At 37.7% G+C, this 26,337-nt stretch overlaps 1 protein-coding gene across 3 annotated transcripts in view; it reads right to left on the bottom strand.

Annotated features, from left to right (window-relative positions):
• The window catches only part of CYP7B1 (cytochrome P450 family 7 subfamily B member 1), a 174,516-nt gene that overhangs the window by 6,356 nt on the left and 141,823 nt on the right, over positions 1-26,337 (bottom strand). Inside the window, exons 3-6 of one of the 3 annotated variants that reach the window (XM_072804485.1) lie at positions 20,419-20,475; positions 18,602-19,189; positions 17,873-18,079; positions 6,742-6,917 (exon numbers count right to left, since the gene is read on the bottom strand). In XM_072804485.1, the coding sequence (XP_072660586.1) occupies positions 6,742-6,917; positions 17,873-18,079; positions 18,602-19,142 (924 nt within the window). In that variant the 5' untranslated portion in view covers positions 19,143-19,189; positions 20,419-20,475. Of the gene's footprint in view, positions 1-5,960; positions 6,143-6,741; positions 6,918-17,872; positions 18,080-18,601; positions 19,190-20,418; positions 20,476-26,337 lie in introns of those variants that run through there. The other 2 variants (XM_072804484.1, XM_072804483.1) reach the window with 2 other exon arrangements.

Below are 26,337 nucleotides of genomic sequence, written 5' to 3'. Positions count from 1 at the left end.
AGATTTTATTTATTATTTGACAGAGAAAGAGCAAGAGAGCACAAGCAGGGGGAGAGAGAAAAAGCAGGCTCTCCGCTGAGTTGGGGGACCCTGATCCCAGGACCCTGAGATCACAACCTGAGCTGAAGGCAAATGTTTAACTATATGGAGCCACCCAGGCACCCCTCACATCTCTCTCTTATTCTCAGTTTCCTAAGTTTAGAGGTAGTCTCTGTATTTTTGTTCCCTAAAAAAGGTCGACTGATGGGCACTTGGTGGGCTGATGTTGGGTAAAAGGTAAGGGCTGCTGTGCTGCTGCCATTGTTACTATGGAATAATGATCTATTGGCCACAGGAGCTGCTCAATACGCTTTTTCTATTTTTTCCCAGTCAGCTACCAATGGATAAGGATGAGGACTGTGAGCTTAGGATTCAGTGCTTATGTTTTTAAATAGACATAAAATGAAATTTGAAACTTATATGAAGTCCCCGAGAGGCACTAAGCCACAAAAATCTATCTTACTTCTTTTTTGGTGTTGTACTGAATTTCCCCTCTCACGGTGCTAATACAATGGACTCTCTTTTGGGTTAACTCTAGGGTGGCAGGTTATTTCCCATATGTTTTTATTAAAAAGTTCTATTATTTGTTACAGAAAATTATGGGACTGGTTTATCTAGGGTGTTTAGCCTGGCATTAATTTACTCTCACTTGAGTTTCTGAGAAGAAACTGAGTGACCTTATTTCAGCCCATGGTGAATTAAGCCATTGATTAAATTAATGCACGTGGCATGCATGAAAATGACCAAGTATTTCCCATACTTGGTGCTCATTAGCATTAAACCTGCTCAGCACACAACTTTGATATGAACTACATGAAGTAAGAGGCAAAGAAGCAGGTCAGATAGAAAGCATTTCATGCTATAGCGAAAACCCTACAAAATGTTGATGGATTCTGAACCCATCACAATGATCTAATTTTCTCACTCAATATGAATGCCATCAAAGTAATTTCCTTTAAAAGTACTGGGTCTGGGCACCTGGGTGGCTCAGTGGTTGAGTGTCTGCCTTTGGCTCAGGTGGTGATCCTGGGGTCCTGGGATCAAGTCACGCATCAGGCCCCCTGCAGGAAGCCTGCTTCTCCCTCTGCCTATGTCACTGCCTTTCTCTCTGTGTCTATCATGAATAAATTAAAAAAAAATCTTAAAAAAAATACTGGGTCAAGTCATTCAGTAAGAATGACATCAAAATAATTTTCTTAAAAGTACTGGGTCTGTCTTCATTTACCTAGATACTGATTTTGATAAATATACAGGCTTGGAAAACACCTTTGGATGGTTTCAATTCCCCCTTCAACTTGCTAGTTGAACACAAGTATTTCCCCCACCCCACAAACGGTGCTGAGATGTATCTGAATGGGATCTAACCAGTACTGAACTAAAAATAAGCATGCATCGCTGTAGTAATGACAAGGACACTTTTGTGGACATGCATTTTGTCACTGGAGATGGAGTACAATATGGTACTCTCTCCTGATGACCTCTTCCATTACTGGGGCCCATGCTTGTTGCCTGAACTTAGGACTGCTCCTTCCTCCTTCTCACTGACCAATGTGAGGAGAGAATACCCCACAAGAGCTCCTCACTTAGCCAAGTCAGTTCAAATTAACTTCCTCATGATATATGGGACAAAGGTGTCACTGTAGCTGCACTATTTAAGGTAGGAAAAACAAGGTTTGTGTAGGCACCAATCACAGTAATCACACTGCTCTGGCCTCTGACTGATTAAAGATAGGGTGTGGGAATCGGCCTCGTCGGCGCTATGGAGGAACCGTCTGTGAGGACATCTGAGAGAAGTTTCTTTCTTGTGAAGAAAGAAAAACAAACAAACTAAAAAATGGTTAATCACCTCTTCTCTTCTGGCCCTAGATATATGTGAATATGATGCCTGCGACTGCCATGGCCGCCGCACTGAAGATGGAGCTAACCCACAGGAGATAGCAGAGCCAAGAAATCCCAGGAGATCGGAGTTGTCACATTGTCTTATTTATCTCTGTATTTTCAAAGCACCCAACATAGTGCTATGCGCACAGTAGAGGTTCCATATACATTTGTTGAATTAATGAATAAATACATGACAATAAAGTATATTTTAAAAGCAATCTTCAGGCTTTTGAAGAAAACACAGATATTGGATGAGTAAATAAACATGTAGAGAATGAAGCGTAGATGAATATTCAACGTTCATAAATAGAGAATGGTATAATATTTAGCACTAGAAATCAAGATAGGAGAGATGACACAATTTTCTGGGTAGAAAGGAGTTTTGGTACAAGTGGCTGAGGAACATTGAACCCCCTAATTTGTGTGCTCCAAATATTGTGTTTAGTTCAGTTTAAGAGATTTTTTTTGAACATTTCCCGTATGTGAGACTTTGAAGTTAAAATAAGGCATTAAAACATAGTCTAAAAAAACATTAATAAAATGTAGTCTTACTGAGATAGGTGACATACAATATAATCAAGTTTTATATTCACTCAATCTTCATTCTGGGTGTAGGATTCCAGATTAGACAAAAGATACGACCTCCCAAAATAAGAACTGTCAGTGTTTTGAGGGGATGACTAAGGGGCTGCACTCTTGTCTTGTGTTCACAGTCAGTCCTGCTGGGAGCAGGACAACAGAGTTCCTTTTTATCTGCATGACTTAAGTTCCATTTAGTTTGTACTAGCTCAGCAGACTGTGCACATCTCCCAACTCTGTTTACAGTCTTCATATTACTCACATGAAATCAGCCATGTGGGAGTATTGAAACCACAAAAATGGACAAAATCAGTTTTTCCAGTTGCTGTTTTACCAGCACCCTGCTGGATCCAACATAGTAGGTGTGGAGGCCAATATACTGGTTCAGCAGAAACCCTCCAACAGGAAGCACTTCGCTCTGAGAACATAGCCATGTGCTAAGGCCAATTCCTGAAACTCTAAGCTCTTAAAGACAAGGGCCTTTTAAATTTCTGTGCCATCCATTATGCCCATCAGAGCGCTTTTTGGATAACAGATTCTCAGTATACATTTGTTTCCTTGAGGTATCCTGGTGGCATAATCTCCATTCCAATTTGAGGTATAGACAAAATCAGAATATTTCCTCATTTGTTACGACTAGCATATTCGTAGAATGGTGACAATAATCAAAATAATACTGATACAATAGTTTTTTATAGTGACTTGGGATTTATTCAAGGGCTTTCAAATTCATTTATCATTTTATAAACCCTAGATGGCTGAGAAGTTAGCTAGAGCAGACTTGCATGAGGTCAAATGAGGTCGTGCAAATTTGGAGCTTTTGGGAGTGCCCCATAGCTTTGTTGTTTCTCTGTGCCCTTTCTTTAGGAGGTTGTGTGGCTGCTACAAAGTGCTACCACCTGAAAAGTTGGCTCCACAGTATGCCTAGGCTTCCCTTTGTACCTTACCACCTCTGGCCACAGAAAAACCAACTAGTAGACGCACTCCTTTCCCTAGTTCCAGGTGGAAATACTGCACTTTGGCAGAAAGGAGATCATCACTATTTATGGATTATTCGAGAGCCAGTTGCATGAATTCTGGCTAATAAGAGATGTCAATTTGAGGAAGCCTTCAGAAAAATTTAAAAGGCTTTCTGTTCTAGTTAAATTACCTAGACTTTTTTGAATTGCATTTAGACCAACAAAGAGAGAGAAAGGAAAACTGAGAAGGGGTGTTTCCTGTGCCCTCTCTCATTGTCTTCAATTTTAGTTGCCAATTTATTCCCCACAGAGGGAAGGGCCACCTGAGTGGCTAATATTATAATAAACTAAGCAGCCGATATTCAGAAAGAATAATTCTTCACATAGAAGGTACATGTTGGGAGTGTATAGCCCCTATTAGATCCTGTTTAGCTCATGTTGTGTTTTTTAAACACTATTTTTCCAAACTTAAAAAATTCTAGTTTACCCCAAAATGTGTTTTCTGAGTTGTTTTTTAAATGACTCAGCCATGCTAGGTTTATCTGCTTGTGAGAGCTGAAGGTTAATTCAAAAGTACCCAAATGGTCTTATTTAGATGCCCCTGGGGTCTCCTTTCCCCATAGTCCTCACCACTCCTGACAGTATCCTGATAATATGGTTACATTTATGCATAAACCACTTCATCCATTTGTTCTAGTTAGGCCCAGTACATATTTGAATATGCGATATTGGTGGTGACTTAAAATTCTAATTCAAGTGTATCTTCATTTTTAGAACAGCCATCCATTCCAGCATCCCCTTATTTATTCACCCTGTGGACACCCTCGTGAGCTAGGCACTGAGAATGCCGATGAGGCAGTGATGTGATCTTTCTCCTTCTGGAGATTACAGCATATGGTTAGCACAGACAAACACACAAGTACTTGGAAAGCAGCAGGTGGCATGCACTATAACGAAGGTACAACAGGCTACAGAGTGGCCTCATTCTCGGAGGAATGAGGTGGGAATCAGTAACACTGCCAAAGAAGAGGTGATTAAGGCTGATTCTTGTGGAGTAATGTGGAACCTCCTGGGTGGACAAGTAAGGATGAACATTCTATAGGGTGGTATATGAAGGAAGACTATGGACTCTTTTTGGAATGTAATATTCTAGAGACTCCTGGGCTTGAACATCCTGAATCCATACTTCTTTGGGTTGGGAGAACCTATGTCCTCCTAAGGCTCTTCGGTCTCTGTGTCCTCCAAGAATAACTATACTTACATCTGTAGGTAGTCTTCCTCACGTTTCTGGACTAATAGCTACTGTCTTTTTTCTCTATGTAAGGCCTGGTCTTCCCATACAAGATCCGTAAGGCACAAAAGACAGGCAGTGGGGAATATGAGCCTCTGAAGAGGTTCTGGGCCAGTACTCTCAGTGACAAATGGACAAGGACAGAATTTCCTAGGATTTCCTCCTCTTTTTTACTGTCAGTGGATGGTGGTTTCAGATGAGCATTGATAGCATCTACTTATTATCATCCTAAGTTGATAAAAATGACAGGAATAAATCTATACGCCTGATAGCAGTAGGTGCTCAGTAAATGTTTATAGAATGAATAATTATATAAGGACTTGCCAAATCATATAAAAATGGTTCTGAACCATGTCATATTTTTCTGTGCCAATAATGATCAGCATTCCACAACTAATTTAAAAAAAAAACAATGTTCACAAAAAATTAGCTAGTTAATTTTGGAGACCAAAGAACAGTACTGCATATCAGTGGTAATCTGGTAAACATTTACCAAATATTTGTTGGTAACTTTATTTTTAAGTTTTTTAAAAAGATTTTATTTATTTATTCACAAGAGACACGGAGAGGCAGAGACATAAACAGAGGGAGAAGTAGGCTCCCTGCGGGAAGCCTGATGTGGGACTCGATCCTGGGACTCCAGGATCATACCCTGAGCGGAAGGCAGACGTTCAACCACTGAACCACCCAGGCTTTGCTGATAACTTTAATGTTGATTTTGCTATCATGGTATGAATGGTAAACTTAATGACTAGTGGAATAGTCACATAATAAAAATAAACGGAAAATAAATAAATGTAAAAAACTATAGAGATAACACTTAAAATATTTTTCAAATATTAGCTTATAACTTGCCCTATTTACGGAATAGCTATATATAGAATTTTTAAAAATATTTACAAATGTGGAGACAAAGCTAGTTGTCCACAGAATGTTCATTCACTCACTAATACCCTACTTCCAATTTGCTATCACCATACATAAAATGTCTCTTCTTCTGAAACATATAGAAACCATATGTACACTTCACTTAAAAAATTTAGCCTTTGCTGATGACACAGATGCAAATTATCTCACTGTATTTGGAGTCTGTCCTCTTCTTATTAATTTCCAAAATTCAATAATATTTTAATCTAGCCTGGCTACAAAGCATCAAACTTAGAAATGGGTTAAAAGTGATCCAGCTATGAACTGCTCAAAGAGCACAGAAGTTTACCTTTGAAAAATAGCATTTTATTCACAAAAAACCACTATCGCAACAACATTAGTTCATGAGACACACAGGCAGAATCGAGTGCATTCAATTTGCATGCAGGTGGTGAACCTCTGAAGTGGTATTAAGGGATGAGCCAGGGTGGATTAATTTCCAGTCTTTGATATTCATTAACTCCAGCTTCAGAAAAAAATACAAGGAGATGACACAATTACCCTCAGAGCTTCACCCGTGAGCAGCAGCTTTACAATCTCAGGTTCATAATGCCACCCTGATTGATCAGAAAGGGGCATATACCTTTGGTAAGAGGTGAAAAAGTATATGGGCTTAACTATGGCAATGATGGTATTTGATTTGGGGACAGTCAACCCCACTCTAGAGACACTTAGCAAAACAGTCATCATTCTTTATTCTCTAAGCCACCTGTCAATAGCTGGCTCTCCATGGTTTTCAATAATTCTCTGCCAAGCAAAACCTGTTTTGGGCCTACAGGTAATGATGGCCAAGGTACAATGCCCATTTCATTTGAAGAAGCCAGCATTTAGTCTCATCATTCTATTTCTATTAATAGACCACAAACCCTTTGAAGAGAGATCCTTTGGAAACACTTCAGTAAATAGGAAAATTTTCCCATTGAAGGCAGACAGAAGTCATCAATCCATCTCAGATTCCTTCTGGAACAAGATGGCAGAAGGAAGCTACAGAAAAAAGAATGTGAGGAAGAGAAATGTGTCTGCAGTTATCTAAGAAGTAGCAACGACTGCTTTATGCTTGTTTACCTCTGGAGCTTCAAAGATTTCCGGGTCGTAATGTATGGCTGGAGGAAAGAGGGCTACCAAGTCCCCCTTTCGCAAACAGTAGTCCTGCGTCTCTGAATGTAGAGTCAAATCCTCTTGAACAAAACGAATGATGCTTGAAAATGAGCGTATTCGTAAAACCTCGAGAACGGTGCTTTCTGAAGGACACAAGCAAGCAACAGTTTATTAAAATATGACTGCTCCTGAACAGTGCTCTCAATTTGTCAGTGAGCTCATTATCAATAGCTTTGACTGAAAAGGGAACCCTTTCCTAATCAGATCCATTGAACACCAAAAGGGAGCCCTGGTGGTTTTGGATGACCAGAGCAAGGAAGAGGCAGGGGAGAGCCTTGACCTGACCCCAGTCACAGACACGAGGCTGCTGTGCTGTACTTGGGCAGAAAGTCATTAGCTACAATTTTTGTAGAAAGGAAAGGTTTGCAAGAGGGAATGCTGTGTTATAGGTATATCCATTGAACATTAAAACCATATTCCAGCTGGAGTACACTGCTGGTGGGTTATTTAACTACCCTACAGAAGAGCTACATCTTTATTTTTATTTATTTATTTTTAAAAGATTTTATTTATTTATTCATAGACACAGAGAAAGAGAGGCAGAGACACAGACAGAGGGAGAAGCAGGCTCCATGCAGGGAGCCCGATGTGGGACTCGATCCTGGGTCTCCAGGATCACACCCCAAGCTGCAGGCGGCGCCAAACCGCTGCACCACCGGGGCTGCCCAGAGCTACATCTTTAAAGCCAGGCTTAGGCATTTAATAACCACTTAGGTAGTTAATAGTAAAGTAACTGTAGTAGTGCTTTCTGCGATGGCTTAACACTTAATTTCTTTTATGCTAGCTGTAAATAAAATGTGGGTCAGCATTTGTTAGAAAAATTTCAAAGAAAAGAGAGTTTTATAGGATTCAGAAGAAAACCGTATTTTCCTCAGCATCCAGGGAAAATAACAGCCACCATCATAACCTGGAAGATTCCAGAAGCTGAATGTCCTTGCTTTCCCAGTGGCCTTCACCTTTTGCTCCTAGCACGACAGATTTTATGGCTAATTTCCGGCAATTTATCCTGGCAGTTTGAGGAGGAATTCCTTTGGGAATAATATGCATAATTTGCATAAATCATTCTGATAGCATGCATATCAGCATGTAGCTCCTGTCTAGGTCTGCATCTCTGCCTTCATAATCAAAACTGACTATGTTTTCACCAGCGTGAATGGGTCCTAGAATATAAAGCTTGATTCTTTCTAATCAGCAATGTGAAAAAAAAAAGCTCCAAATTGAGTGTTTTCCCCCTTTCACATGGTAACAAATGGTTGTTTATGGCTTGCAATTTAGAATCACACACACACACACACACACACACACACACACTCCCCGTACCCCAATGTCTTAGTGTTCAGCAGAGCTCTGAAACACAGAGCACTCAATTGTTAGATTAGAGCAGTGCACTGGTCAGTGAGGGTTTAGATCAGCCAAAAAAGAAAAATACATGCAATTTCACTGAAATTTAAATCTATGCACAGCTCTCGCCCAGGATATCAAGTAGCTTTGGGTGCCTTCTCCCAGGACATTTTTCCCCCAAGCATGCATTTGTCTAAAGAAATGAGGCTGCGGTCAGCTCTGTGTGGCCAGTGTGGTGATTCAATGTGACGTACAGTGAGGCTGTGCATATTCTTTTGGACTGCCTTCGTTATTATAATCAGGCGGAGTCAAATCGGTTTGTTGGTGATGAGGCCAGAAAAGAACTTTGGTTTTGGACTATGGACTCTACTGCAGATAGCCACAAGGCACCTGACACGACGGATTTCAGCTGGCAGGACACCAGTGACCAACATTTTTATGGTGAAAAGCAAGGGTCAGCTTTCCCATGTACTGCTGCTGGCTGTTGGTTCAACGACAGGATAGCGTCATTGTAGCTTGTGGTGTGAAATGGTAGCTGACATATGTAGCAGTGCTGTTCACCCAACAAGTCCAGTAGGGGTGTGGGAAGAAGAAATACAAAAGCAAAATAATTGTGGGGTGGCTCGGTGACAGGGTGGGCATTTACCAATCCGAATAACATGGTCACATCCGATTGGCCGACGTGCTCAAGGGAAGCATGGCAGCTTGTGCCCACTGCAGTATCACAAATGACAATTGGGCAAGCATATCTTATGCAGAAGTTAATCACAATAATGGAGCACAAAGTGTGGCTTAGCGGTCAGATCGTAAATGACAAATCTGTTTTACTTTCCAGTACCAGTTATGTGTGCAAGACGAGGTTGGCTCTCGCTCTGAGCGATCATGCCGATAATCATTAGATGACAAAAGTAATGAGTTGCATTATTATCAACAATGGAGAGGAGAGCTTCCATGGCTCTGTGTTACAACACACAGACACAAAAGCCAGCAGCTTTTTCCACCAGCCCCAGTAAGAATGCGGGCAGGGCTATATGTTGAGAAGAATGACAACTGCACAATAAAAAAAACTGCAGCCTCTACTTGTAGTTGTCATAGTTGAGCAGACACCAGCCAGTGCCACTGACAGACCAGCTGGGCCCTGGGAGGACTTCCATGCTACACCAGGAGGTACAGTAAATTATCCTGCACGGTAGAGCAACATCTGTTTCTGTGCTAGTGCCGAACAAACAAGGCAATTTAAAACATACCAAGGGATAACCAAGCAACAAATGAACATGACCCTCATTTTTTTCCCCGTTCTCACACACGAGGTGTTAAACTTCATTGTGCAAGCACTCCACGAAAGAGAGGCCAGGTTGGTATTTGATAAGGTGTTGTCAGAGAGATTTTACATATTTCCAAAATGGAAAGGAAAAGCTTATAGTATTGTTATTCTTAGAATCTTCCTTCCCCCTTCTATCTTCATTTCTTTTATACCAAAGCTAGCACTCAGTTCTCAATTCGCTCTAGAATTAAAAAAAAAAAAACTTTCCATATACTTATAAATATTCAGTCTTTAAACCTAATTTGCTATACTTAGTTCACATGCCTTCAAGCATTTGTCTTCCAATTTCCACTGAATAAATGCGTACTAATGAGAAGTAGAGCAAGCTGCTGAGGCAAAGCTGGGTGACTTGGGTCTGGCCTGCCACCAGCTTGTGATAGGCGGGCAAATTGAGTTAAAATGAAAAGTCTTGTCAGCTGAAATTCAACATGGTAGCCAAACAGCAAGCTGTCAATCATCCAGCCAAAACAAGGGACTGTAGGTAATAAAAGGTCATTGTGATCATTAGTACACTTGGCTTTCATATGCAAGTTAATTTTAATTAAACATGATCTCTATCTGTAAATGTTTTATAAAACTTATTGTGCATAATGGATTGTTAATTTATACTAACATTTAGCAGGTAATAGGACCCTCTACTTATTAAATGCATTGTAGAGAAATGGTTATCAAGAATGCAAATATTTTGGGGATAATTTACACCAGGCACCACAAGGTGCCAACAATTGCGGTTGCGATTAAGATAAGTCTGCCTGTGTTTTATTAAGAACTGAGCTTTACTAAGCAGTATTCAGTAGGAAAGTGGATTACAGAATTCCCACAAAGAACTTATATTTCAGAGCCTGAACTATCTTCTTCACCTGGCTGGGAGAGATCTGTTTCTCTTTTCAGGGTCTAAATATATTCTGATAAAGTATCCCTTCTAAGCAAAAAGCTGGGAACGTTTTGAGCTAAGATGCTTTACCATAACTGTGAAGGAAAATAGCAAATGAAAGGACATGCTGGTAGAAAAAGGCATGTACACCTTCTCTTTTGCCCTCAGATCTCCATTCTGGCTGTAATAATTGACAGATGATTCTCATTTGCAGATTTAAAGCGCTGAAGCAGCTCATGACAATCAATAATGCATGTAACGATGCAAACACAAATAAGCACGTCCAAGTTTCTGCCTCACACTTAGGCCATGTCTGTATATGTGGAATGAATGTACTGTGACATGGCCAGGCTGTTAATTTGGGTCATCTTAATGATTGGTGCAGACTGTCATACCATCTGATTAGCCATGGTGATCAGTGGATAGCGGTGATGGCTGGAGTGAAATGGACAGCCAAGACCCACTGCAGTCCACTGGGGCTGAACACTTGGGCGGTCTTACAAGGTGGATGAGAAAGGGGGAGAAGAGGATCTGTAGGCAGTACTATAGAAGGTGTGAAGAAATGGAGTGAGGCCCCAGATGTGTGTGCGTGTGTGCGTGTGCGCACATTTTTTACATAATTGCTTTCAAGACAAGTGAGACGGTAAATTAGAAATTATAATAATCAGGGATGCCTGGGTGGCTCAGTCAGTTGAGCATCCAACTCTTGGTTTTGGCTGGGGTCATGATCTCAGGTGGTGGGACTGAGCCCTGTGTTGGGCTCCCTGCTCAGTGGGGAGTTTACTTGAGATTTTTCACCCTCTGCCCCTCTCCCTGCAGGCTCTCTCTCTCTCTCTCTCTCTAAAATAAATACATCATAAATCTTTTTTTTAAAGAAATTATAACAATTCGGTAACCTGAAGCAAATAACTAATTTTTGGCTCAACAACTGTGTTTTAAATAAAGTTAAAACTAAATCTGAATTGGTACAAATGTCTACTTTCACTTTGCATTGTAGACACAACCTTTGTTCCTGCTAAAGTATATAGAAAAAGAAATTCAACATTCATTTGTTCAATAAATGTTTATTAAGGTCCTATTCTCTTCAGAACCACTGCTACTAGTGAAAAAGAGAAAACACAGCATATGGATTTGGCCTTCATGGACACTGTAATCTGGGTAGTTCAAAGTTGGGAGGTACATATAAATAGGAATGCGACACAAGATCCCAGGGAAGATTCTGCACGATTTCTGAATAGATACTTCTAAAGATGGCATTTGGTACTGAGCTGAAACTTTCCTCCTTTTAATTTCTACCCTTTCAAAAAGACAGGGCTAAAAAAAAAAAAAAAAATCTAACCCCTCTTCCACATAACAGCACTCTAAAAATACTTAAAGACAACTATCATGTCATCTTTAAATTGTACAGCAGAGATGACACGGCCTTCAGTGTTTTGACATCCTAGATGAATTCAATTAGTCAACGTGCCTCTTAAAAGGTGGCAGAAATTGGCGTGGTATTTCAATTACAAATATAGAGAGGAACTACTTTCTTTACCTTGCATACTAGACTTCTATTAATGTTTTTAGGAGCAGAGGAACAATGGACTTTTGAAATCATATCACCACTGACTTGCCTTAAGCTTTCTGATATCCCAAAGGTTATTAGCCCTCGCGGCCTATTAGAATCACTTGAAATGCTTTTAAAAAAATAAATGCTCCATTCTATACCAATGGAATCAGAACCACTGCATTAACTAAACCTTTACATTAGTGGTTTTGAACCTTGGTTGCACATTAGAATCACCTGGGGGAGCTTTTGAAGCCATCAGCCTCCACTCCAAACCAATGAAATCAGAACCTCCGGGGGTGGGACCAGGTAGGAGTAGTTTTTAAAGCTCCCCAGTTGCTTCCAATGAGTAATCAAGGTTAAGAACCACTGCTTTAAACAGCTTTCTGGTAAGCCACACATTTTCTTGCCCTATTCCTAGGCAGTTATGTTTGACCTAAGTACAATTCCTTGCATTTTCATCGTTGACCTCTCAATTCATGTTTCCAATAGTCAGTATACTATCTAACCCTCTCAGGTTTGTGCTGAATTGAAAACCTGATACATGTGCAAATCAGTCTTTTTCACTTTTTGACCAATGTTTCCTTACCTAGAAAAATCTCACTATCTGATCTCTGGTGTACTCCCTTGTGGAAGATACTTCTCTCTCCTTCTCCAGATAGAATTTTCTAAATGAAGAAGAATTTATACCTTCTGAACATACCCACCAGAAGACAGGATTTTATTAAACAAATTGTCTAAATTATGTATACTTTTTCATTTAAAAATTAATTTGAGAGAGAGGGAGAGAGCATGCATACACACACATGCGCTAAAAGGAGGGACAGGGAAAGAATCTCAAGCAGACTCCCTGCTGAGTGGGGAGCTGGATGCGGGGCTTGATCTCAGGACCCTGAGATCGTAACCCGAGCCAAAATCAAGAGTCCACTGTTTAACTGACTGGGCTACCCAGGTGCCCTGTATGATTTTTCAAATACATGATTATTTTTAATACTCAATGGACTCTTTCAAAATAATACCTACAATTGTGACAAACATCCACAGTAAGATGTTAATGATAAGGAGAACTGTACGTGTGTGTGCGCGCGCATGGGGGGTATATAGGAACTCTATCATCTTTGTAATTTTTCTGTAAATATAAATCTATTCTAAGATGAAAGATTTATTTTTATTTAAAAAACACAGAGATTCTGATGTGAATCCCTAGCCCCATCCTTACTCTCAAACTCAATTGCATTTGAGAATTAGTGATACATATCCTTGTAAATAGTGGTCAAGTTCTCTGGTATAGTTCTGGAGCATTTTCCCCTTGAAGTGACAGTATTTATGGGGTAGCATTTAAGTTAGACCTCGCATCAATTTCTGGTCCTGCCACAATCTAATTATATGGTTTGACCTGGTTAACTAATCTTTCTGAATCTTGTTACCTAATAATTAAATGAAGATAATAATACTTGAGGGTTAAATAAGCTAATATATGTAAAGCAGGTAGCACAGTGCCTACCATGAAATAAAATGATAATTGTTAACATTGTCATTCATACTGTCTCATCTGGAAATTAAAAATATAGTTAACACTATCGTCATCTTGTTCAAATTATCTGATCTTGTACATGTGCATATTATGGCTAGCTTTGCTGAATCAAGATACAAAGATTCCCTCTCCCCTCTCAGCTTAGATAATGAAAAAGGACTCCAAGGATTCTACTATCAGATAAGTCGAGAGAAAAGCATGAGCGTGAACAGAAAACCCTTTACTTTCATGCAAGTTATTTAGGACTGTAATATTTTTCTCATCTGTAAAAGTCATGACAAAATAATAGCTGCCCCAGTCCCCTAGTATTTTGGTGAAGATCACATGAAACAATATTTGAGTCTTCATAAAACTGCCTTAAAATTTTGAAGTCATTAATATATTTAATACCAACTACACCTAATACTCATTATTTGTTATTAAAGGATCTTTATCTTTTCCAACTGATCATTTCTTTCTGTTTCTTTTTCCTTACTGATTACAAACAATGGGCTTAGCAATTTTTGACAGAATTTTGTTGGAGAATCATTGCAGGCTCATAATTCTAGGGCTTTTATAATATACAATCTCCTTTCAAAAAAGTATTACAAATTTTGCTGAGCTTTAGTTTTATAACACCTCCTTTTATTCCAATATCCCTCCTTTTATTCTAATACCTCACACACACTAATGCCACGTGTGCAGATTTTCTCATTTTGCAGATATGTAACTGAACAAGATTAGGTGCCTGCAATTCACCTGAGTTATTCAGTTATTCAGTTCAGAAGTTATAATCCACTTCGACGTATGTACTTCTTAAAGTATGCTTGTTCTTTTTCTCTGTGTTGCACAGAAAGAGAACTCCTGTGAGGTAAGGTAGATTTGAATTTGCAACCAGCGTGGTTCACAAATAATTGAAAAGGAAGAAAACAACATCACCATTGTAGGGATGGCATGGAGGTTAAATATTATTTTGGTGATAGCATTAGATAACATTTACTGAATCTATACTTTTTAACTTATTTACATACATAATTTAGGTAAATATAAAGTAAGAAGTAGTGCTCAGTGAGATTATTTGCTATCCATTTGCCAACATTCTAATTTTGAGAGCTTCCTCTCCTTGCATTCTCTTTTGTCTTACCTTCTCTCTGACTCATTTTTTTCTCCTTTTCCTTTGCCTATTTAGGAAATCTGTAGTTCTAGGGATCCCTGGGTGGCGCAGCGGTTTAGCGCCTGCCTTTGGCCCAGGGCGCGATCCTGGAGACCCGGGATCGAATCCCACATCGGGCTCCCATTGCATGGAGCCTGCTTCTCCCTCTGCCTGTGTCTCTGCCTCTCTCTCTCTCTGTGACTATCATAAAAAAAAAAAAAGTAAAAAAAAAAAAAAGGAAATCTGTAGTTCTAAACCCTACTTCCACCCCAGATTTTTCTTTCTGGGAAAACTGAAAAATTCTTACTTTTAGAGTTTCTCAAACTTCCGTTCTAACAGCAACTCTTCCTATAGAGATTTAGGCCCCAACTTACATTTTTCTGAGCCTTCTTAAATTTACTAATTGATTTTAAATTTACATTTAAATTTAGTTGTAAAGACCTTTACAAAAACATTGACAGGTATAAAATTTTAGTGAGGTCATGATAGGCAGAGTCCTTATAATAAGGTACATAAATATACGAAAATAGAAAGTTGTGTTTTTCTTTATCTAAAAGAAAAGAGTAGAATGGTTTTAGAGAAAGATTCTCAAGAGCACTGGAAAAAGGCATAAATCCCTCACATCCCCTTACAACAGATGATTGCTTTGAATTACTTAAACAGGCTTGGTACTTAAAAGCCCAATCTATGTTACATATTTTAACTTTTGCTGACATTAAGTGTATATTGATGTCAGAGGAAATTGGATACATGCAAGCCCACAGGATTGAGTCACAAATGTCAATAAAATTTGCACAATTACTCACACCATGATAAACCTATGCTCCATTGGGCTCTTTTATAATCACTCTAAACAAGAGAAATCTTTTTTTTTTTTTTTTTTTTCCAGGAATGAGTCACTCATTTCTATGGCATTCTAACTTTCCTTTCAACCTTACTTTATAATCAATGTATGTTGACATGCAAAATCTTTGTTAAAAAAAAAAATCTTTCTTCTTGCTAGTTAAAAAAAGCATTCATCTCATCCTTGTGACCTTTTTCCTTATAAAACTGAAGATTCAAGATATCTTTCTTTTTAAAAAAATGTACTTAGAATACATAGAACTCTGTCCTTAAAGACATGAAAAAGGGGAAACACATACACCCATACCATGGGGTACACTGTTAATGTTTAATCTTGTAAATCTTCCCTTTGTACATATAGTTCATACTCTTCTGACATAAGGAAATATTCACAATTGAGCTATGACTAGATACAGAGGTTATCTGTTGTGTAACTGATTCATATAAAATTTTGTTTAAATCTACCTAAAACTGTCTATCTTGTGTAAGAAAAAATGCACATTATTTTCTAGAAGATTATATTCTCGTAATGAACAACACTGGCCTCTGCTGGTAACCAAGGTCACGATGAACAGACGTCCACCTTTTCTAGACCGTTGAAGGTGCTGCCTTTATCCAGGTAGATCCACACTCTCTCGAGATTGTTGTTGTTCATTTGTTGATGATAAGTGAGCCATAAATTTATGAGGCTCCAAGCATGAAAATCTCGAGCTCTAGCTATGGACTTAAATGGACCCAAACTGTAGCTCTGGAACTTGTCATTTCTTCTGATCAAATACGTTTAAACACTTGTGCTTCAATATCATAATCTTAAAATGATCTTCTCTTTCAATAAGACACTGAGAGTTGATGACTTTCAACTAAATTTTTAAGGGTAATAACTGTGTACAGAATACAAACACATTCCTTTAAGTTTATTTGCTTTACCTCCCAGTGTGCATCACCTGATTCATAAAATACAACTGAAATTACTTGAATACATGGGAAGGCAACCTTGATTTTCATAGAACTATAAATCTTCTACTCAGAAAATACTGCGTATCCATGTGAAGGTTACTGCCCAGAATTTTATGCAAATTTTTTGGATTTGTTCACCAATAATTTTGCAAACCAAACCAAAATAATATTTGTAGTTTAATAATGTTGAGATTATTTTCTTTCACCATGCAAATATAAAATTAATTTGCTAATGTATGCTAAAAACAGCAAACTATAAGGTGACAAATTTATCCCAATTGACTGAACAAGCTAACCAATTGTCAATACAAGACAAGCCTCCTCCTGCTATTGCCTCTGATGGATCTTAGCCTACTCCGTGGGAACAATCTCTAGAACACACGGGCTGTCCTTTCTAATGTTGTCCGATAGTCAACACCACTCAAGATCTCCCAGAAGATCCCATCAAAGAAACTGGAACATATTTAAAAGAAGAAAAACTGAGGCCAACATAGGCTAAAATACTTGCCTATATTATCAGAGGAGTGAAGCAACAGAGATGTATAAAGATTTACTCTTACATGCTTCCAAAGGGACTTGGATTATTGTACAGTATAGGGTACCACAGGAGGAAATGCCAATACAGAAGGAACTCATTAATATGGAATTTAACTTGGGGAGTTAAAGTTTATTACACAAAGACACAAAGCATTTTATCAAAACCAGTAAAAGGAGAATGCAATCCATTGTCATCAAAAGCTCATGTCCCTGTCATAGGAACATGTCTATGTAGAAATACACAAATGATAGTCACTCCTGACCTCAAACATATTTGAAATAGTGACCATGCAGATCTCACGAGTCAGTGAATAGTTTATAAAATACTTATATTTCACATGCAGTAATTAGTAGCTGTTGCTTCTTCTTTTCCTACCTGTCTCCTTTTTTTCCCCCCATCTTCATCCTTTTTTCCCCATCAAGTATGTTTAAATCAAGGAGTTCCAGTGGAAATCACTTTTACTACATTTTTGAGAATCATACACTTAAGCTGTATAAATTCTAACCTCTGCCTGAAAATATAGAGACCATTTTAGGGAAGAATAAATACATCTTGTACACAAGTTGCCTTTCTGAAATACTTTCTTTTTCAATCCCCAAATACCTTTCTTGTCAAGATAGTGTAGCAGTGTTTGGAAAGCGTTAGCACACCAACAGATGCTCAGAATCAAATGACTTAATAGGCATAAACTTTTTTTTTCAAATAATTGCAAAGCTTTGGGTTAGCCTTTTGCATACCTTGCATAGTTAATTACCTAGGCCTTAATGTTTACATGTAATGAGAGTATCTACAGCTATAAACTACATAATTTATAATTGATGTAAATGGGTGTTATTATGTCAATTAGGCAGCTGTGTCCTCCACCTCTTGGTAAACAGCTTTGAGTGATAAACTGAGTTTGCAGAGAGGTACCTTCTTTTCTTCATAACAGATAAAAATAAATTACCTAGGTAGACCAGGTTGTCCAATTGTTCTCTGGTGAGGTGCATGGGAAATCCAGACCCTTTCTTTTGACCTGTTGACTGCAGCAAATGGTCAATTTCGTCACGCAGCACTGCCATAGCTTCTGGGTGCTGTAGGAGGTAATACATCGCCCAGAACATAGTTGGAATAGTGTTTGTCACAGAAGCCCAGAGAAAGCCTAAATGATGTGCTGGGAGAAAATAAGTGAAAAGGAAGATTAATAGCGTTTATTACACTGATTAGATTTGCAGTGTGCTAATTAAAAGATGTTAGGACACAGACCCAGCCAAGGATCAGTGCATGCTAATGAGGACCAATAGGCTTCTGAAGTCTAATTTTCTGCTTAATGAGAATAGTTTAAAATGTAATGTGCGCATGGGGGGTGGGGAGGTGGGGGATGAGATAAGAGGAGTAAATGCAGCTTAGTTATACTCTTTCTCATTATCCCCATTAAGTATCTTGTTTTACCAGATCAGCAAAAAAAAAAAAAAGAAAAAAGAAAAAAGAAAAAAAAAAAAAAGAAAAAGAAAGAAAGAAAGAAAAGAGGAAAAAAATCAATTATCACAGAAGGTTGTTTCAGAGTAAAACATTTTATCATTAGCCAATTAGAAAGAGCATAAAAATTTTCAAGGTCACCATTTTCTCTTTTTATTTCAAAGGTCTATTGTAAATTATTTTATTTTAGACAAGTAATCATTCAGAACTTTCTTACCTCCTACTTCAAAGTCCTCAAGCGTGTAGTATTTCTCCAGGACATCTTGCCTCATTTGAACAATTTCTGACCATCCTTGTGTCTTACCTAAGTGTTCTGATGCCAAGTGTTTAATAAGTTTCTTTCTAATAGACTTGATATTTCCTAGAAGCTCTATAGGTATATCTGATATTAAATATGGGAATTTGTCATCGAATTTTAAGAAATTATCTCTTAGCTCAGTAATAAATTTTTCTCCATTGCCAGCAAGAGATTTTCCATATATGGTTTTAAGCGTGATCTCAAATATAATTGAGCTGCAAAATGTCAACAGGTGTGCCATGTCCCAATTTGTGGTTTTTAATAGATGGAGTTCAAAAACTTGTTTTAAATTCTGCATCATGGTTTCTGTGAGTACATCCAAAGACTTCCCTTGTAAAAGATGATAGCAGCCATGGAGGTCATTACTCAGGTCATCAGTGGTTTCCAACTTTTTGATGGAAAATACTTTCCTTGATAGTTTATTACTGAATATTCGAAAGCTTAATTTGTGAGTTTTCATTATTAACTGGTACTGAAAAGGGTCCAGGATAAATGTTATATACTTTCCTAAAAGAAATAAGTGAGAATATGAGCTCAGTTGGTAGCAAGATAAACAAAATCCTGAAATTTGAAAATATTTTAATAAAAATTACAAAGACCTTAAAAACTAACATCTAGAGATGTGCAAAGTTTAATAAAATCCATTGTTGTTCAAAGATTCCTTACATGTATCCTTTAAAAACAGAAGATAGTGGGAAAAATTAAATTCTGAATGACTTTTAAAAAGATACTCTTATTTTAACTAAATACCCAAATATTTAAACTACCGTTAAAATATCCTCAGAACCATTTGACTTGAACATTTCTCATATTTTCCCTAATAATACAAACAGAAAACAAACATCAAACAAATCAAATTATTATTTACACTTCATAAAGAACCCTTTCATACTTGATATCATCTTAGCTTTGGTTGGATACAATTTTAACTCAGACAAGTGACTATGTGGAATGAAGCAGGTACTCATAAGTTGATGTTTAGTGTGACATTAATACCAAATCACAAATGCCAGCATTTTCTTTTTTATAGATGAGAAAACAGTGGTTCATGGAGATTTAGTAACATGTCCAAGGTTACCTACTGATTTGTGACTAAAACAGCATTCCAAACTAGAACCTGTCCATTCATGCATTCACCCCTACATTCAACATTTATTGAGATTCAGATACTTGTTTGGTTCTCTTTCCTTTTAAAATAAAAAAATGCAAAGAAATCATTGTATCATCATGGATGGTGTTATAGCAGAGGTGTGAACACAATGTAAGGGAACCAGAAAGTGAAATCTGCCTTGGTCTGCCTGGAGTTCCCCATCTGCAAGTGTTCTTTGAGGTGATGACATTTAAGTCTTTTCATAGCTCAGTGTTGTCCAAATTTACCCAATTAAAAGACTAAAGGTGCTGGTAAAAAATACACATTCCTGCCTGATTCTGATTCATAAGGTTTAGATGTGGCCCCTACAAGTCTCCATTTTTAACAGGGGCCTCAAGTGATTAAAGGCAGCATACTGAGGAACATAGTCAACACTATGGTGGGTAGGGCCCACAAAACTGGCAGAACTGGTAGGAGTTCTCAGCCCTCCCCTGCCCCTCTTCTCCCAATGCCATGCACTTTACATTTACCAGTTGAAAAAGCTAAACAAAGTCAAAGAGGGGTTAAAGGGCCAAGATCACATTGCCATTCTTAGTAGCAGAGCCTGGACAAGGAGTCACTGCCCATGCATTGTTCTTTTCCTTACCCAATGTTGACTTCTTTTCACTGGAGTGCTGCTTAAAGACTCCCAATTAGAAGTGTTCTGCAAATAGTATTTAATAATGCCATTTAATAAATCCTTCTTGTTTTCCAAGAACACACATCACATGAAGTTTAGATGATCCTACAAACGCTAATACCTTTTTACTGCCTTCTAGAAAACAATTAATAGACATTAAAGTTTGTAGAATCATCCACACTTTCCTCTTCATTTTATCATTTCTCTGTGTGTGTGTGTGTGTGTGTGTGTGTGACTGTACTTTCTCAGACCAACAACATCTCATTTGTTATTTACTGGTAACTCAAACAGCAACACAGAAATCAAATTCAACATGGTATGGGATTTAGAATCAAGCTTTGAAGAATTTTCAACTTAATTCTTGAAATAGGATAAATGTGTCTTTGTTTTACAATTTAAAAACATAATTTAAGCTTTTAATGTACATTAATATACCTATGCAAAGATTTTTTTTCTAAAAATAAATTGTATGTCTTGAATTGCATTCACCATATTTCTGCTTGATTTATTTAATAAAGTGGGCCAATCTAGATATAAGGGTAAAGTTAGAAGTGGCTTCATTCTGGTCAGATCCCAAAGCTGTATCTATAAAGTAAACTGGATTTTTTCCCCAAAAAAGGACTCAACTGGATTGGAGCATATTTTATGACACCTGCTTTACCATAGCATCTTAATTAAATAAAATTGCCAGCATCTGCCCGACAAATAATTGAAAAAAAGAGTGAATTTTCTTATTTTGCAAAAGATGTAATTTTAGGCAAAGCTATGTATTTTCACAGGTGGTGATTCATACTTTCCTCCTTTCACCAAATGAGAAGATTTTGCTAAATATCTTTAGGGTTATTTTAAATTAGTCACTAAAATTCAGAGAATGTTATAAAAGGTTCAGTTTGTAAAACACACAATTTTTAAGGAATATTTTGAATTTTTCCTACTAATTTTATTCATTAAAATCCAAGTGGAAAGATAAAACTGTGTTTGGCCATGACAGCATGAGCTACTGGCCATTGGCCTACTGAAGTAGAGGCTGTGTACATGTGAGTTTTTGTCTACAATTCGTCACAAATACACATATATTTCCCCCTCTCTCTCTCACTCTTGGGGGTAAGTATATACAGGAAGAAACTCTAAGATCATTTCAAATAAAAGAAATAAAAGCTAAATGTGGAAAAACTGGTTCCAGTTAGCAGCCAATTATTAATATTTTTAAAAAATAAGCAGTTATTACATATAGATTCTTTTTAAAAATCATCAGTGACTAGTTACAAATCTATTTGTAGATAAAATTCTCCCTCTTCAAGGTTCTTTATACTCTAGGATCTGTATTTTCTCTTTCTCATTCTTATTTTAATTTTCTTCAACCTCAAGGCATTGTGTTTTATCAACTGTCTTTCTGAGTTAAGATGTGGATTGCTTTAAAAGTAGACGTTTTGATTTTCTGGATTTTACTTTTCAAGTGGGTTTGGAAGTACTAATAACCCTGGAGATGTTAGTTAGCTTTCCAACTTTTAATCTTCAGTATAAACAATTTAAGCTAAGTTTTCCAAAATTAATATTAATTTAAACCATCTGTCCACCATCTGCTAATGTGAGATGCAAAACCAGAGTTTCTTTGTAATCTTTAATCAGACAGTTAGGAAAACACATATACATTCATAAAATGAATTTAAATTTCTTAACAAAGGAAATCTGAAAAGTTATTCTGAAGGCCATGTATTCTTGGAGCGAAATTAACTTTTGCTCCAGTGTGATTTTATGTAAATGAATACCAAGTGTCGATAGGCAAGTTGCCTAGTTTACCAAGATCACAAGGTGGAAACAATATCCACTGCCATGTTTTCAAAAGAGAAAAGAATGCTGTCAGTAGTTGATATGAAATATTGATTTAAAGAATTTCAGAGTTTGCACTTGTCTTAAATAGAAATGTCAAAATGGGGCTCACTTCTGCAAAAATATAAATATATATTATATGTAATATTATATATAATATATAACATATAACGTATATAATCATCTTTTTTGAGCAGTAAATTTGAAATGGGGTCAAAATTTTTAATGTCTTCTTTGCCACTAATTTTATTCTCTTCCCTTTTCAGAGCTGACCGGGTCTTAAGATATTTACTCTAGCATTCCTATATAACCTGCACATATCCTTTACTAACTCAACAGCCTTTTCACTTCTTCCAAAATTAATTCTTATAGGAAGGTGGAGCTGCATGATGCAAAGTACATCATTAAGTGTAAAAAAATTAAATCATTCACCCTGATTAAGGTTTTATATACAAAAAAGTTTGACATCTGGATCATTATAAATTAAATTTTGATGTTTTCATCTCAGGTATTTGGTGCTATACAGAGACAACACTCATGGGAATTCAGATCAACTATTTGAGCATTTAGATTTAGACATGTCTTGTCAACAAATAGGAGATGAATTTGGTTTTAAAGAGATTTTCCATGATTATAAGCTTTTAATTTTCATGCTTAGTTTGTTCTTCAGTAGAATTTTCTAGAAAATCAAGCTGAAAACATTAGTTGGAAAGTGAAATATGAACCAACTTTTTATTTTATGAGGATGACCACATTACATACTCCCCCTCTTATTAGGGAGATTTCTCTAGCTGTTGACAATGATGTACAGTGGTGCTTCACTGGGGTGACATCTAGGGAAAACAACTCTGCTGCACCACCACACAAAATCAATTAGAGAACTATTTTCTGCGACAGGTCATGAATTTACGTGGTTTCTCATGAAAAGATGTACCTTTTAATTTCTTTATTAAGATGACATCCGTGTCCTTTGAAACTTTTGGGGATGACAATCATTTGTTCATCATGCAAGAACATACACTAACTGAAACCATATTATGGGACAAGGGTGGAAGATTCTGGTCCTCATTTCACATTTTCCAAAGGAGCTATTTGCAAACTGATCATTAGAACCATAGACATTACAGGATTTCTTGACAGGAATCTCGTCAAGCTCTAGTAAGAAGCCAAAGGGAATAGGTAGTACATATTTAACCTGTGTTTGTGTGCTGTTGAGTTCAAAGACACTGCCATTGGCAAATTATTTGGACATCAGAAATCCAACAAGGTTTCTGGGTGTCTAAGATTAAAATATCATATATCAGCAGAAATTGGCTGATGTATGAACAGTGAATAAAATTCATTGCCACAAGTTTCTGCTTAATCAGCTTAGATTATTTTTGTATAATGTATTAAAAGGGAAAACTGAAAAGTTCAATAATTTGTTATATCTACTCATTAAAACATAAAGTTTAATTTTTAAAGTAAGAGTAACTTATTTTTAAAGTGAAGAATAGAGTTTTGTTATTATGAAGGCAAAAGCTCACTTAGAATAAGAAGCACCAGCTATGGCCTTTATTGTATTATAGAAAGTATTTCAACAGCTCGAAAGTATTGGGAATATCCTCATCAAATATTTGTTATGGATCAATCAGTGCTGAACTCTGGTCTAAATGTTGGCAATAGAGGAGCTAAAGAATAATGAAGGGAAACAGACAAATGGATTAGCAATAAATTCACAATTTATTCAATGCCATGACAGTGTGATATTGAGTAATGGGAGCCTGTAGAAGAGGCATCAAACATAAACCAGGAGAAGAGATGGTCAGTGAGGCTTTTGGGAGGAAGTGATATGTAACTATAGCCTCAGATGAATCTGTGTCAGCCATCTTTTTAGGGTGACTCACAAAGAGCACTCAGGCAGAAAAAACAGTAAGAGAAAACACAAGCACAAAGGGAATGGTGTGTGAGAGGGAAATTTCAAATAATTTGGTGCACTTGATAATGCATTAAGCACAAGGCAAGCAGTAGCAAGAGAGTAGGCCAGAGATGGAGGAGCCCAGATCTTAGAGAGTGTTGTGCGGATGACATTATACACTACAATTGCTCTAAGATGCAGGATTTTTTTTTCCATTTCAATTTTTCTGAAATCAGACTGTTGGAAGAGACTTGCCAGGCAAAGGAGTAACTTGTGAAGAAATGGATATTGCCTGTTCATGTGAGAACACAGCCATGCTGACAGTATCATCCAGTTGGATCATTGTTTTTTCTCCCAATTACATTAAAACGGCGGCAGTGAAATGAAGTTGCCCTATGCACAAAAGGTTGCTTCTGATACTCAACAAAGTAATTACAGTAAGAAGAAATTACCTAAACTCTTTAGGAATAGAACATAAAATTCCAAGGCTGGTTAGAGGAAGATATAAAAGGGATGAGAAAAGAAAGGGATGTAAGTAAAGATGATCCAGATAAGCAATATGCAGTCAGTGAAAGAATCAGAAGGTGCAATGTCAAGAGAGAAGGAATAGGGTGTTTTAAGAAGGAATGAGGGATCTGCATTGTCAAACCAAGTAGAGAGGTTTAGTCAGGCAAAGGTCCATAAATGGCCTCAGCAAGGCAGATGGTTGGTTCCAGGTAGGAGATCTCTAGGAGATAAAGCATGGTCAGCAAATGTAGGAAACTCTTGAAAAATTGGGATGCAAAAAAGGAAAAAAGAAATGAAAGGTAACTAGAAGGAGAATAGAGGAGAAGCATGGTTTTAAGCTACAAGTAGGACCCAAGAGAGAGAGAAAAAAATAAAGATATATGTGTGGGAGGAATAAATAATGAACACCAGTCCTGTGGAGGCAGGAAGTAAGGGTCATGGGGACAGGGAATGGATTTTCTTTTTTGTATATATATATATTTTGGAGTTCGATTTGCCAACATATAGCATAACACTCAGTGCTCATCCCGCCAAGTGCCCCCCTCAGTGTCCATCACCCAGTCACCCCAACCCCCCACCCATCTCCCCTTCCACCACCCTTGTTCATTTCCCAGAGTTAGAAGTCTCTCATGTTCTGTCTCCCTCTCTGATATTTCCCACTCATTTTCTCTCCTTTCCCTTTTAATCCCTTTCGCTATTTTTTATATTCCCTGAATGAATGAGACCATATAATGGATTTTCTTAAATATTCTTTCAAATTGGAGAAAAGATAATGAAGACAGTTGTGAGACATAGGGCTATCTGGCAGATATGTGAGAGTCTGAGTGAGATCATACCCGATGCCTTCATTTTTCTTGAGAAGGAAAAGAAGGAGGGTGAACTGTGTTGCGAGAGCCCAGTGATAGATGGGGACCTGGAACACAGCCTTTCCTGCCCTCCCAGCCAGAGTGCTCAGGCAAAGAAGTGTAGATAATCTAGTCTGTAAAGATCAGACTTCTGGGACATAGGACTACAAAAGTGAAGCAAAGGTACAGCTAGTTCATTGATAAGCTGATATGGAAGATTGTGTGCAAAAATGGCCACAGCAAATTCTTTCTATCTCTCTACATGTGCTCCTTTGCAATGGGACTCTGCCATTCTTCCCAGGAAGTGGTGGAATGTATTTCCTTACCCTTGAGTTGGGACTGGCCTGTGACCATTCTGACTAATAATAAAATGTGGTATAAAGTGAGGTTTCATATATCTCAGCCTAGACCTCAAGAGGCTTTGCAGCCTTTCCTCTCACCCACCAAAAATACTAGCTGCCATGTAAGGGCATCTTCTTGAGAATGAAGCATCATGTGCAAAAGGAGGACTAGCCAGATGACTCAAGTGACAAAGTGACTGGGGCAAGACTGTTGCTTTAAGTTGGGACAGGTATGTCATGCAGCAATAGATAGCAGATACAGCTGGACAACATGGGCCTTAAATGAGGATGAGCGAAGAACATTCCAACTTTTCCTCTTTGCCCTAAGATGTTGGGATGTTTAATGATTTTTTTTTTAAGATTTTATTTATTTATTCATGAGAGACAGAAAGAGAGAGGCAGAGACACAGGCAGAGGGAGAAGCAGGCGCATGCAGGGAGCCCGATGTGGGAACTGATCCCAGGAC

Source organism: Canis lupus, chromosome 28 (genome assembly GCF_048164855.1).
Source record: "Canis lupus baileyi chromosome 28, mCanLup2.hap1, whole genome shotgun sequence".
In the NCBI taxonomy this organism is placed as follows: domain Eukaryota; kingdom Metazoa; phylum Chordata; class Mammalia; order Carnivora; family Canidae; genus Canis; species Canis lupus.
The sequence above is the reverse complement of the archived record's forward strand: the minus strand, read 5'-3'. Positions and strand labels throughout refer to the sequence as shown.